At 43.3% G+C, this 13990-nt stretch overlaps 6 protein-coding genes across 6 annotated transcripts; 1 reads left to right on the top strand and 5 right to left on the bottom strand.

The window, feature by feature from the left end:
* Positions 1-537: 537 nt before the first annotated feature.
* BDV37DRAFT_280878 (BCS1 and AAA domain-containing protein) lies at positions 538-2673 on the bottom strand (the record flags this gene model as incomplete). The annotated part of the gene is made up of 1 exon (XM_032086687.1): positions 538-2673. The coding sequence occupies one exon, from the start codon at positions 2671-2673 to the stop codon at positions 538-540; it is 2136 nt and encodes a 711-aa protein (XP_031943928.1).
* Positions 2674-5895: 3222 nt separating this feature from the next.
* BDV37DRAFT_280877 (uncharacterized protein) lies at positions 5896-6346 on the bottom strand (the record flags this gene model as incomplete). Its single annotated transcript, XM_032086686.1, has 3 exons — positions 5896-6077; positions 6134-6271; positions 6328-6346. The coding sequence occupies 3 exons, from the start codon at positions 6344-6346 to the stop codon at positions 5896-5898; spliced, it is 339 nt and encodes a 112-aa protein (XP_031943927.1).
* Positions 6347-8664: 2318 nt separating this feature from the next.
* Positions 8665-9452, top strand: BDV37DRAFT_58720 (uncharacterized protein). The gene has a single exon (XM_032090926.1). The coding sequence runs from the start codon at positions 8798-8800 to the stop codon at positions 9245-9247; it is 450 nt and encodes a 149-aa protein (XP_031943926.1). The 5' UTR covers positions 8665-8797; the 3' UTR covers positions 9248-9452.
* BDV37DRAFT_242876 (uncharacterized protein) lies at positions 9321-10343 on the bottom strand. Its single transcript, XM_032081371.1, has 4 exons — positions 10225-10343; positions 10037-10176; positions 9905-9986; positions 9321-9857 (listed from the first exon to the last, which is right to left on the bottom strand). The coding sequence occupies exons 2-4, from the start codon at positions 10055-10057 to the stop codon at positions 9658-9660; spliced, it is 303 nt and encodes a 100-aa protein (XP_031943925.1). The 5' UTR covers positions 10058-10176; positions 10225-10343; the 3' UTR covers positions 9321-9657.
* A 37-nt stretch (positions 10344-10380) lies between these two features.
* Positions 10381-11804, bottom strand: BDV37DRAFT_242872 (uncharacterized protein). Its single transcript, XM_032081370.1, has 3 exons — positions 11215-11804; positions 10786-11160; positions 10381-10732 (listed from the first exon to the last, which is right to left on the bottom strand). Exons 1-3 carry the CDS (start codon positions 11347-11349, stop codon positions 10691-10693), a joined length of 552 nt encoding a protein of 183 aa, XP_031943924.1. The 5' UTR covers positions 11350-11804; the 3' UTR covers positions 10381-10690.
* A 346-nt stretch (positions 11805-12150) lies between these two features.
* On the bottom strand, positions 12151-13985 carry BDV37DRAFT_242870 (uncharacterized protein). Its single transcript, XM_032081369.1, has 2 exons — positions 13256-13985; positions 12151-13207 (listed from the first exon to the last, which is right to left on the bottom strand). Exons 1-2 carry the CDS (start codon positions 13803-13805, stop codon positions 12873-12875), a joined length of 885 nt encoding a protein of 294 aa, XP_031943923.1. The 5' UTR covers positions 13806-13985; the 3' UTR covers positions 12151-12872.
* Between the last annotated feature and the right edge of the window lie 5 nt (positions 13986-13990).

Here is a 13990-nt window from a genome sequence, read left to right as displayed (position 1 = left end):
GGATAATGTTGGGCTATCAGTGGCGGTTCCGACCACCCTGATCCTGAAGTCTACATTTATTTCTATGCTTGTTGAGACTTCTATCATCCACCCAGCCTCGTTCTCCAGCCTCGTTCTCCAGCCTCATGCTCCAGCCCCATCCGCCAACCTCTTCAGCATATCCACCGACGTATAGTAACCTCCTTGCGTGTTGTAGGCATTTTAGTAATTGATTCAAACGGTGGTGACGGCGTTTTATAAGTAGTGGTTAACGACGATCAAGTTAAAAGAACTACCTTCTGTGTTAGGACTTTTCTCTACTATCAATACGTTCTTACTCTGATTTGTGTCTGGGGGAGCAACCACACGGACGTTTTAGCCCTCAGTATGCAGTATGTCACTTTTCACTGTGTTAGGTACATGCAAAAATTCCCTGTGCTCCAAGCTCTCCTCAACATTGTTATGGAATTGCTACCATGTCCATCTCAAGCACCTCTCTGTAAGGAAAGGTTAGATAATACCAAAGAGCTACAGCACATATTAGAAACTCACTCGACGTCAGAACGAATCACAATCTTTCTCCCTGACAATTGAGAATGCTTTTAGTATAGTGCTTTTCTCTTCATGGGAGCAGCAGTACTCTCTATTCCTCAACTTATCCTCTGTCACCCATTCATATCCGTGATACATTTCCCGGTTGATCACTATCTCATCCTCCCACCCTGGCTCTTGCGAAGAAGTATGAATAATGAAGGGAAAGTTAAGTTGGTCCGTAGACCATCGAAGAGGAACATCGTAAACAGTCTTTGACAGTTGCAGGCCAGTCTGGGTAACAACCAGTCGTTCAAGAGCAGCTTGCAAGCTCGCATCTTCTCTACTGACCGTATCTGTAGGTGCCATCCAAAACATGGGCATATCCTCAGCAACAGTATACTGAAGAAGAAGAACACGAGGTTGAAGGTAACTAGTCGCTTCGTGGTACGACCATAAAAATATAAGGGCACTTATATTGAGTTGATAGTAAGTGCCGTCAACCTTAAATCGACCACACGAAGTCTCCAAGGTGTGAAGACTTTCACGCAAACCAAGACGGAGGTGTTTATATGTCCATTCTGATACATCTGCCACTGCTAGCCATGGATCGCTTCTATATGGTAGAAGAAAATTTTGGATCTTTGCCGCAGTGTAATAATTTGAAGGAACCTTATCTGCGAATACCGTAGACAGATTAGCGATGTCACTTGGGCTCCAGTTTGGAGATGCTGGTTGGCTCAATGGGTAGATGGAGCCATTCGGCGTTTGCGTTGCCATGAAATTTCTGTCTGCAGGCTCCGAGTACATAAGAAGAAATAGTTCTGCTATGGCAAACCATCCAGCACAGCCAAGGAAGACTTCCATATCTACCCGACCTGGGCGTTTCAGAGCGGGATCAAGTTGATGGATATGATTGGTAGTCATAATTAAAATACGACCCTCATGTGCAGATACACCATCAATGACATTGAGTAATCCAGCAAGCGTGATACTATTCAATGGTCGCTTGCGGTCTTGGGCCTCGACAACAATATCTTCTTCGCTATTCGTCTCTTCCGATATTTCGCCGAAAGGTTTCTCTGACTTCCTTTTCTCAATGCCGGCCTGATCCACATCTTCGAAAAGAACAATACACCTCTTTGGGAGACATTGAAACAAAAAAGCTAAAGCGTTGTCGTCCAGGCCATTCACAGTAAGGTCTATGACATAAATATCAAGTTGAACCAGACTGGCAATGGCGAGGCAGAAGCTTGATTTTCCTGTACCGGGAGGGCCATGAAAAAGATAACCCCGTCGATACGGGAAGTCTCTCGACTGGTACCATTTCCGGGTACTAGGGAGAAGATAATCTTGGACATCATTGATAATCTGGTTCTTCAGGTTTTGTTCCAAAACAATTGTTGATAGTCGTCGCGGTTGTTTGGACATAGCAAGTGTCCATCGGAAATCGGAACCGTATTTGAGAGCTCGACGTATTGCCAGAGTATCGTTATCCTTTTCAGCAACAGATTTTTGGATGTCCGCGAGAAAGTCTCTAAGCGCCTGTTTATTCCACGGGGCTGTATAGAAATACAGCTTTTCCCCTCTCGTAGCCCATGAACCGAAGGTGTCTTTTTGTGGTTGCCGACTAAAGGCGAACAACCGCCTGTTGTATTTGAAGAAACTAGTCTGGAAAGCCGCAGGCGTGAAGTAAATTCGACCCAATTTATCTCGGAGCTTTTGTTCCATCCAAAACTCTCGCGGATTCCTTTCCAGTTTTGCATTATCTTTACTGGAAAGATTCTCTTCCTTTTCATCTGTGTTCCAAGATGGGATAACGTCCAATCTTGTAGCGGCCGTAGATCGTTGTGTTTGAGTCAAACTAGGATGGCTCGAAATCCAGCGGATGACTTGATCGTACAATTCGTCCCGGTACGAAATCTCAACTGACTCGGCAAGGCGCAGGAGTAACGATCGAAAACGTTCCCAGAATACCTGTAGAGCGTACATGCAAAAAGCTATAGATGCGGCGAAGGCAAGCACATACGAGGACATATCGGTATTAAAACAGGAGATAACAAGATGATGAAGCAAGGCATAGCCAGGAATAAAGGCTTCGGGTGTCACCTGGTGCAGCAGCATACCAGGCACGACACTTGTGAAATTCATAGCAAAGGTCATAGTATTCGGCTTCTGTGTCTCTTGGGAATATAATTCTCTTTTACTCGATGAGAACAACCTTACTTATAGGTCATTCCATAGGCTGACTGTGTCCATGATAGAAAAAATAAAATAAATAAACAAACGAATAAAAAAATGACAAAGAAAATAAAAAAGTAACATTAAATTATATTTACGAGAAAAAATTAAAAAAAGAAAATTTTTTTTTAAAAAAAAAAAAAAAAAAATTTTTTTAAAAAAAAAAAAAAAAAAAAACTGAAAGATACAGGAAACGACATGAAAAGTAACGTAGAAAAAAAAGATAATACTTAGAGTTAGACCCGATGTGACAAAAGGTGCAGTACACGTAGCATTTTCCAGTGCTCGGCTACATAAGCCACGCATATTATGTATACAATAAGGGTTAGACTGGGATATTGCGTATCTCTTCAATGCTAAATTCCAAGAATAGTAAGTACAGATCATATAAGCACGGTCGTCCGGTATATCATTGTGTTACAAAGCAGTACGCCACCGAGGTATATTTCTAGCCTTCCACATATCCCCCTATTTCCGAGTGGGTAAATCCTAGGTAGTCCCTGTAAGCACTACAGAGGGGGGTATGCGAGGTACTGGTCTTGCTCTTTCTCCTGGGGAAGTATACATCATGATTACCAACAGTAAAAATGTAATTATATCAGGCTATCAATACTATTCCATACCTCTATCTAATACTCTCGTACTTCCACCCCAGATCCACATAATTTGGCCTTTCTTTATTGTCAGCCGACATAGCAAAAGCTCCCATGCCTTCTATCTGCCGCGCCAATGATTGACGGAGAATAGATAAGGAGTCATACAATGCAGAGCGTCGTCCATAATTAACCGCCAACTCTAGACCTTGGCTTACCATCACCATCTGTCCATAGAGATTAAATCCTTCAGCAATGCACTCGAGGGCTTCCGGCGACTCGAACCATAGATCTCTGATAAGTATTCGTAGACAACTGCTAGTTGAAGAAAGTTCATCCTGAAGGATGAGAGCAGTGTTATATTGCGACAGGACTTCAGTAGTTGATACTCGGACAGCTAAAGTCTCAATATCTTGAAGGGCAAGCCAAACATTGATTGATGCTGGAAACACGAGACGCATAGATAAGCTATGATCAACCATTTGAAACCTTAGCCTTGTATACTCGTGAAGGTCGTTGCTGGGTGGAAGCATAAATGTATGTAGCGCGATGATTTCGGTAAAGAATCGCCGCAGAGTTGTTGTTTCTTCGATTTCTGGTAAATCAAGATATAAAGCTTCCTTTGCTGTACAAGCTGCAACGGAAAGCATTGTCTGCTCGTCGGATAGAACATTCCTTGTGACGATCCCATGTAAAGCTTGCGCAATACGTTGCGCATTCAGATACACCGGGCTAGATTTTCTCTGGCCAGAGAGAATAATCTGGACACCTAGTCCCAAGACAAAAGAAACCGGATCGATAGAAGTCAGGAGAAATGTAGCGAGCGATTGAACTGCATCTTGATCCAGCCGAGGAACATATTTTAATCCTATCCAACCAGAAAGACAAAACTGTAGATTCGTCATGCACCATAAAAGATTCGGTGGCCCTCTCCTAATAATAAGACTCCTTATCAAGCTATTATCAGTAACATAGAAATAATAAGAGCTAGAATCTACTTACTCAAATGCAGTAGCGGCCTCCGGATACGACGCATTTAATTCCATGATGATTCCACACGTAGATATATAAAACTGGAACACAAATAAGGCGTGATGAGGTTAGTTAATATATATACTACTCTCTAGGCTGCCAAATGATCGGATTCCACTGTAACAGTGAAATGGAAAATTCCCTCCTATTTGAACATTAGCAATCTTTCAGGTAAGCCCTAGACAGGGGTTTGCATACAACTAATTTCTGGACGGGTTGTCGAGCTGCTCTACTTCTTTGATGATAATTTCTCTCTGGCTTGGTACGTTTTTAGCCGGAAACAAATGTCTCTTCAGAGTATTGGGCTGATGATCACTAGAAACGAAATCCTATGTCTGTTCATACATCTTGTCCTAAGAACATGAAGACTCATAACCATCTAAGCGTATCGCTCGGGGGGTGTAGCTGCATTTAAGGTGAAGACTGAAAGTGTGCTCATGTTTTGGCAGATCTCGGAACAAAGTAGCCAGCATACTCTCATCACAGCCGACTGCGCCCAGACTGAGCACGTATATGTCCAAATACAGAAAGCCACCAATTTTATTAAAACAACAAAATAAGAATACAAAATTAAAGAATAAACTAGCCTTCCACTGTCAAAGAGTGATACTATTGACTTTCTCCATCCTCTTGCCTCGACCCGATACAGTTTGGCGGCAGAAAAGCTCTTCGTTGCTCCTCTACCCTAAGCACCTCTTGCATGAAACTTTTTTCGGCCGCTGACAGTTTGAGATTGGTATGATTCATTGACTCCGATACTGAACGAAAAAACTTTCCTTGGTTGTTGACTCCGAGGATAATATAGTAAGGCGGTTTAACCGCACCTCTGCCGGAAATGGAAGGTCGTGATATACCAGTAGACGGTGGTATAGGGTTAGTGCCGGATACTGGGTCTTTCACTGCCCCTTGAACAGCCCTCCTGACTACTCTCACTTCTGCTTTAGGTGTACTAGAAAGGTTTCCCTGACCTGACTCTTCTAACTGTCGAATAAACAGTATTGGATACAGGATCTTCTTGGTCTCGGCGGGGATCTTAGGATAAGAATTTATAGCATCCATTGCATGGATAGCTCGGAATCCTTCTGAGTGTAAGTCGAATATAATATACACAATGAATTCAATCGCTTCTGTTCATAACTGTATCAGAGCCTGAATAAAAATTGTAGAAGCAAGTCTTACCGGCTTTTCTATACTGATTACGATTGAACCTTATAGCGGGAGGCCACCAACTCGGGGTTATTCCACGCTTCTGCGTGTATATATATCCATGATATGGTTCAATATACCTCAACATGCAAGATAAAACCAGCCTTAAAGGTCCAAGTGCTAACGTCTGAAGCATCTGGCGAGACCACTGTTGCTGGGTAGACTTGGAGTGATTCACCAATATTGAATATCCCTTTATGTCATCGCTATATGGCACCTCTTTATTCGGTATGTCTTGGGGAAGGTATATCTCCGGAACCTCAATTGTTGTAGACTTGTCTATTACCCTGTTAATATAGTATATTGTGCCCATTTATTGGAGATACTCACCCAATAGCCTGTCATTGAATTTCTTTTCATATTCTCCTATTGAGATAAGGGCATCTAGCAACTGTTTAAATCTCGATCCTTGTAGCTCTTGTACCCTGTTTACAGTGTCGCGCAGGGAGTCTCCAACAGTGTTGTTCAAGGCGCGTATAATATATTTATAACAGCCTACAAGTAATCAGCACGAGTTTTGGTCAATATTATTAGACATAATATATACTCACTGGCTCTATCTGACCGTATACCCCCTTGAAGCACAGCAGCAAGAGCTGTAAGTTCCGTATCAGACATTCTCTTAAGAAGATTCTGTCGGGTCATTCGCATCTCGTCCGTATTCTGTAAAGGAACTATTCTACGAAGACCTATAATCACTATTAGTATAATAGAAGTCTCTGTTTTGACCACCATTGATACTTACTATGTACTGTAGTAGACATATTTCAGAGCTTAGGTGTTGTGTCTTGCGCCGTTGAAGAGGGGTTTTTGGCTGTTAAAGAATATGAAACTGGAACAGAGATAAGACGTGATGAGGTTAGTTAATATAAATACTACTTTCTAAGCAAAAGTACACAAGGCTGCCAAATAATCAGACTCCACTGTAACAGTAAAATTAAAATTCCTTCCTGTTTGAACACCAGCAGCCTTTCACGCAAGCTCTAGACAGGGATTTTGATGATGATTTCTCTCCAGCTTGGTACGTTTTTAGCCGGAAACTAATGTCTCTTCGTGGGAGTGATGATTCGTTGTCAAGATTCCTAGGTTTCCTCTGTTCCCCCGGCTCCTGTGGTATCGTAACCTCCTCGGCCCATAATGTCCGGTCCAGAGTATTGGGCTGATGATCACTAGAAACGAAATCCTATGTCAGTTCATAAATCTTGCCCTAAGAACATGAAGACTCATCACCATCGTACAGATTTTATTGATAAAAGCTAAGCGCATCGCCCGGGGGGTGCAGCTGCATTTAAGGCGAAGACTGAAAGTGTGCTCTGATGCTTTTTGTAGGAATAGTCTCCCTTCTCCAATCCATGTGTCACTCCGAGAGCTCTAAGTTCAACCGATCAGCTCTGTGGGACTGTGTAGGTCTATAATTGCGGAGTATTTTACTGACTCGTAAACGATCCTCAGTACTATGTAGGTCTCGGAGGTTCTAGAAGCACAGCCTTTGCTCCTCCTCTAAGCCCAAAGGGTAATATATCAACAATTGCTATGTTACATCGTTATGGCTGACTGCGTTGTACCCAGTGCCGCAAATCGAGCCCCGGACACAACAAGCTAACGAGGATATTGCGATCTACAGGAGAAGTGGCGACATACAAAATACAAACTACCAGAGGGTAATGTTGCCTGGGGGCTTGTTCGATGATTCCCTGTCGAGTACTAGGATTGTGCTCCTGCTGCAACCGTGGCGTCCCTGGAAGATGTGATGGTACGGTCCCACTTCTTCATATCAGAAGCCTTCCTTCTTGATGTTCTATACTATTGGACAACGTAAGCTATCGTTGATTTCCTGCTTGCTTTATTCTCACTTCGATATTTATATCGCTACAGGAAGTTTCCCCATAAACCATGGATCCTAGAATACGACCTTTCATTCCTAGATCCATCTAAATGTCTATCCTTTCAAGCTTTCTTCGTGACTCAGTGGCTGGGTCGGACCTGGTTTGGCGTACTTATCCGTTTAAGTTTGTTACACAGGGGTCTGCCAGGCAGTATGCCTATGTTGATGTTAGTAAATATCATAGAAGCGTGTGGTAGTGGGGCTGCTTGGGGAAACTTGCCCATAATGTCTCCATAATTCTTGCCGCATTTCGTGGAGATGATCGCGGAAAATTCCCAGAATTAGGCAAATGTAGTAAAGAATGCAAATGAGGGCTATACCAGAAAGTATAGTTAGGTACCACATTATATGCGCAATATTGAAAGGCAGATTTTATTGAAAAATAGTTGGTGTTGTATATACTGCTGTAGATTATTGAGCACCAAGAATAGTTGAGCATGTATTCAGCAGAGAACTACTTATTAGATTTGACATAACTCCATGTATACTTATAATGGTCAATAGAGATACCAAAATCGAAAGAAATTGTTTTTTAGACTCCAGGAATCCCTTCAGTACTTGCCATCAGCCACTAAGCAGATGGCTCCCCATGATTGCAGCGCTAAAGCACGGCTGAACCACTTTCTGTTCCATCCATCCACCGAGAGAAATGCAGGAGCATGTTTCCCACTTGGGCCATGATGTTCTAGAATCACCTTCTCCACCAACACAGGACAGTAAGTGGTAATATTATCATTGCCATCACTGGCCCTGACTATTAGCCTCTATTCGCGTCATTCCTCTCGGGATGGCCGGCACAACAGTGGAGAGCATTGTCTGTAAGGCGAGATGGTAATTCGTCTAGTCATTATTTTAGATTCAGTGATAGCTTGCGTGATTTCATGTGTTATGCGGTTGCAGCGCCATCTAGCAGAAATAGAACATACAGGATTTACTAGTACCTCTAAACTTGACCAAGGCCTTCAGCCAATAAAAATTCTCTCGAGGCTTACGGCGATAGCTGAGCTTTCAATACAGCAAAATGTGCTCTGAGTGGGGCTAATTAGAGTTCTGGGCTGCCTCAAGGGGAGGTCATACGGGGTATTGTAGTACTTTTGATCGAGACAGTTTACACTATATCTAGTCCTGGATGTACGTGACCTTGGCAATATAACAGATACTCTTTCGGCAGACCGAGATCCTATTAGAATATCCTAAGTTTTGCGCTATCCTCGTTTATCTACCTTGACTATGGTTGGTTGCTGGCCCGACAACACTGTATAATGTTTACTAATACCGTAAGGCTTCTCTACATAGAGATTTTCTTCTTTACCCAGCAAAATCAGCTATAATGGCCCTGATTATACAGTATCTTGGCTTTGTTGCCCTCGACGAGCTCATGTGCAGCAATATCAATCCGGAGCTCAGGTCTCTTGGGACGAAAGAGCTAGAGGATGAGGACATTGTCCAACTCGTCCACAATAAATTGTTAATTGACTATGCCCAAACCATGTCGAGCTATCTCACCGATGACGATCTACTCCTGCTGTCACTTATTACTTGGCAATTTGACTCATCAATGGGCTATTTGTCGCCAGTGCCAACTGCGTCGAAAGACACGCAATACGCAACGCCTTTTCGAGAACTCCTGCATTTCTTCGCACAATCATCGGATGAAAATTTCAATCATCTTACAGGAAGTTACAATCTGCTAATGAATCAGAAAATAAGCACGAAGGAGTTCCAGTACAAATTTACGGCGTTGGTACGCTCTCTCGAAAAATATTTCGAAAATGAATAGGCATCCATGTAATACCCCATTGCAAAAACATGTACTTCCACCATTACATGCAACTAATATACTGTCAAATAATCACTACTTTCTTTCTCAATCGTTAGATAAAAGGACATGATATGCAGCGATCAACACTTGCTATGTTACATCGATACGACCGAGTTCTACGCAACGAACTAAATTTGAACGAAATTAGCCACGGAATATTGCGATCTACAGGGAAAGCGGCGACAAAGTGAGAAGGTGAGGTGTGCAGCGTCTAGAGGCTTGTATAGTGTACTAGGATTCTGCTCCCGCTACAGCTGTGGCGTCCCTGGAAGGTGTAATGGTGCGATCCTACATTATACCTGCTGACCAATTGCTTGAAAGGCATAATAGTACTGGCTAGCCTAAAAGTCTGTAGCGTAAAGGCTCGGCTATGCAAGACACTCTGGACAACTTTCGTGGCCGCATGCACGACAGCGTCCCCAATCGCTTCTGACCCCCTCTTCCTTTTTACATCTACAACAGAATCGTCTCAAACGCATACATGGCAATTTCTCTACCCGGCCATTTCGATGGTTATCTCTAGCCCTCTTGAATACTAAAGGAAGATTATCCTCATTTAAGCTCTTCTCTTAAGTTTTATTAGCTAATGAATCCGATAGATAGATTTTATCTTACCATCTGGTACTTTCTCAGAACTTTCCTTCTTTCTCGGAATAAGTCCCTCCCTTTCTGCAACAGTATTATGGCGTTTTCTGTTCTTCTAAGGGCTTAGTAGACAACTTCTTAACAACTTCCGTAAAAACGTACAGGATTCATATTACTCGTCATGCAGATGACAAGGAATTGCACGTGCTTTGGGATCAGGAAAATATTTTCTCTTAAAGAAAGGCCGCACAAGATACAAAGTAAGAAAACCTAAGAGCCAGAGGACGAAAAATAGCACAAGGCTATTCATGGTTATCATGATGAGAATGTTAAAGGACAAGAAACCCTACCTTATATATTCGGGAAGAGGCTAACCACCGTAGTATTACTATACGTACGATATGTCTGCACTGCTAGGAGCTCGGCCGATGGCTTGCATGTATACACCTGTGAATGCAACCAACCAACCAATCGCCTATCACCAACAGAGAGTGCTATATTTTTTTAATGTTCAAAGCTCCTCAAGAGGGAGCATATATACTCCTATCTACTATCTACAGACCCAAGGGAGCTATATGTGGGATTCAATGCCAATGAAACCCGTATCGCCCAATATCAGACCATTCTTCCTTGGTCAGGCAGAAACCCAATTCCCGCCTTAATCCATCCTGCTCCTTCCTGTGAAAGCATGACACAGTGCAGCGCATAACCTCACGCTTCTCTCGGCACTTTACACTAAGCAACATAATAGGCTCTTGACCAGGAGGTGTAAGTATGCCTGCATAGCCAAGTATTTCAATTTGACCTCTGGTCGACCTATCCAGTATGGGGTACGTACGCCGTACCTGTTCCTATGAACTATACTTAAATCAGCCCGTCCAATCCAAGGCGCCAAGATAACAGTCACTTACCATTCCGGCTAAATCTGGATTCGGGAGAACAATCGTTTCTTCACTGTCCCTTGGCGTTGATTCCCCAGAGTGCTGTATCTCCAAAGAATGATCCTCGGATGGACTCGGTGCCCTTGTAATACTAGGCCATCCTACAGAAGGAGAGAGATTATCAGTATTCCCTAAAATATTACCCCCAGTATATTTACTGCATAGAGTGCATAGTTCGGTGGCTGTACCAGTATTTCGAACGAGGGTACTTCTGTCAGACGCACTATCAGTGGTCAAATCCTTGGTTCCCCCAATATCCTGACCACAGCCGCGGACACTGGTCCGCATGGTGGTGTGGGTTTCAACAGTGACAATTCCCCGATTGACATACGGGACAACAATGGTCTACCCAAAATGCCACGTTAGACATCTCCTAACTACCTAGTGGTTCATACTCACAGATGTTTCCTCATAGGAGGGCATCTGATCGGATAAAGAAGTCAGTTCGTCGGATTGTCCCCTCAGAAAGCGGATTAAGCGGCGCAAAGGGCGAGGTACGTGGGGTATGTGTTGTACGCGATTAAGCCAAGTCATGATCAAGAAAGATGCACGGCAATTGTAATTAGCTGTTGAAAGTCAATAGAGACCTGTATGGATCCGTGCCAAAATGCGGTGAGAACTTACAATCAGGACGATTGTGGTATTTTATAGATTGCTCCGTGCTCCTTTACATCTTGACCGCGGTCAATGCATTGAAACCTCCAAATACGCTGATAGCTAAGTAAAACCTTGGATATCTTGAACCGGTTGACAGGATGTATAGCCTTTGTGGAGGTCCAATTGGTCTACTCATCCGCGCAATCAGCCAATCGCGAGCCTTCGGGTGAAGTAGTGTGGGGTTAGGTGATTAGTTAATCCGATATCAACCAAGCTAGCCATTTTTCCACTAGTTCACTTGTCCACTGGTTCACTTGTCCACTGGTTCATTTGTCCACTTGTCCACTGGTTCACTTGTCCACTGGTTCACTTGTCCACTGGTTCACTTGTCCGCGGATTGACTGGTTCAAGTGTCCAATTCACCACGCTTAACGCATACACAATACTGATAAACAGAGAAATAATTACAGAAAGAGGTTCAAGATCAGGGAAGGTGGTTCAGGGCAAGTATCGTGCACCAATTTAATTAGTAATACAGATTATTGTTGCCTCGGCAGATTCTTCGAGCAACAGTCGAATAGTGAACGCACTATCACGATTCCGACCGATAATTAGGTAAACGTGCCATAGTCAACTTTATGCGGTTATACATTTCTTGTTCCATGTTTGAAAACACCTTTGCCTTATATAGCTGGATGTTGCTTATTCCTCCAATACCTAATACAGACTACGTAATAATTTCCACATAACAGTATATGCTCTCGTGCATAGTGTATTTATGAAGCAGGACCTAATATTCTCTTGAATAAAGTGACAAAGAGATGGAGCTTCTACAATATGCTGAGCGACATTTCGCTCAGCTACCACTCATTGGTCATTGGGCGGATGACAAAGCCACGCACCAATGGTTCCCGAAGTGGGGCAGAAGAAAAGTGAGGAGGGGCAACTGTCGTTGTCTGACTCCTGCAGACATCACGATACAATATTCTACTTGTAAAAGACCGACTTCAATAAGTTCAAGACTAGGCAAGTTCCTTATCTCACTCATCATCAATATATGATATTCTAATTCATGCAGAATCAACAGTACCTGTCAATATCTATACTTGCTAGCGTTGACCTTTTCTCGATAATTTTGCCAAAATGTCAAGTCAGTCAAACCAAAAGATTGATTTGACACATTTCAACTTTGAAAATCTAAACAAAGAATCGCTCGTGAAATCGGTGGAGGCAAAGACCGGCGAATCAGTCACTTTTGATGATGAAGAGGCTACCATTACGGACTTCGAGAGTGTTTCCTGGCCTGTCGCTTCCGCTATCCTAGTCAAAGAAAATGGACGAGGTGGCAGGATTCAAATCCATGAGCGGTCAGGAGAGTGCGTGTTGACACTGATGACGGGGCCTCAGTTTGATGAGAAATATTCTGTCGCTTGGCTGAAGAACGGTCAAAACTTTCGATTTTATGGGAGACCAATGGTTTGGTTTTTCAGGCCAGTCGGTGCATAAGCTACTCTGTAACGCACCAACTGTTCTCCGAAGGATAAAGACACATTGAGTTTCATGGTAACTTCTATGCTTGGACCGCCATACCAAGGGCATGTCATCTTCACATCGGATGAGCTGGCTGCTCGGCGAATGAGAGGAGCTAAGGCACGAATGTCATAGTCCGCTTGCTGGTCAGATATATCGCCGTCAGAAGACATTTCGCAAGAGTCAACGATGTGGAGGAATTCGTCCCGTTCGAGGGAAACGGTGGATTTAATCGGTTGGTCTAAAGGTAGACCTAAGTGGTGTTCTATGTATTGTCAACTTATAGCCCTCATTCATCTCTTCCGTAACTTACTGATGGCTGAGCCCAATTTCATGTTATCGTTGTCCTCTTGCTTTTTCTGGTCACGTACGGCGGACTCCTCATTACTGTGAGAGTTATCCTTCGGACCTTCAGGTCCTTTAATGTTAGGAGTAGAAGTAGAGTCATCTTGTCCGCGATATGTGAGCTTGAAACGCTGACACAAGTTCAACGCAAACCAGCTTAGACCTTCTGGTTTCTCCTTGCTAGCCCACCATGTCTTAAACCAACCAACCCATTCTTTCTCGAAGTCACATAGTGTTTTCAGGGAAATCTTGCACAGAATCAAAACAAAAAGGTCGGACGGAAGCTCTTGGTACAATATCCTAACGTTGGCCTGTGCCTTGACATACCGTCGTTTGGTGGTCCGAGGCATCTGGTTTGATACGGGTAGTCCTTTCAAAAGCTTGCAGTGTCGTTCAAAACATTGAATCTGAGACTTTGGGGGACAAGGTTTGGGTTTACCCACATATTGATTTCGCTCTGATTCTATTATGCTTCTGAAAGAAGTGAAACCCAATGTATGATAATCGGTGAAGGACATTAGTGTCTAGTTCCACGGAACATGCGTAAAGCCAGTCAAGAAGGGGTATAGCCAATGTCTAGAGTCCTGAGCGCACGAGCAATTGAGTGAACGAGTGGGTAAATGGACGAATGAACAAGTGAACAAGTGGAAAAGTGGAAAAGTGGACAAGTGGTGAAGTGAACAAGTGAACAAGTGAACAAGTG

The sequence above is a fragment of the Aspergillus pseudonomiae genome (assembly GCF_009193645.1).
Source record: "Aspergillus pseudonomiae strain CBS 119388 unplaced genomic scaffold BDV37scaffold_16, whole genome shotgun sequence".
Taxonomy (NCBI): domain Eukaryota; kingdom Fungi; phylum Ascomycota; class Eurotiomycetes; order Eurotiales; family Aspergillaceae; genus Aspergillus; species Aspergillus pseudonomiae.
Note: the sequence above shows the minus strand (reverse complement) of the source record. Positions and strands in the feature narration are given on the sequence as shown.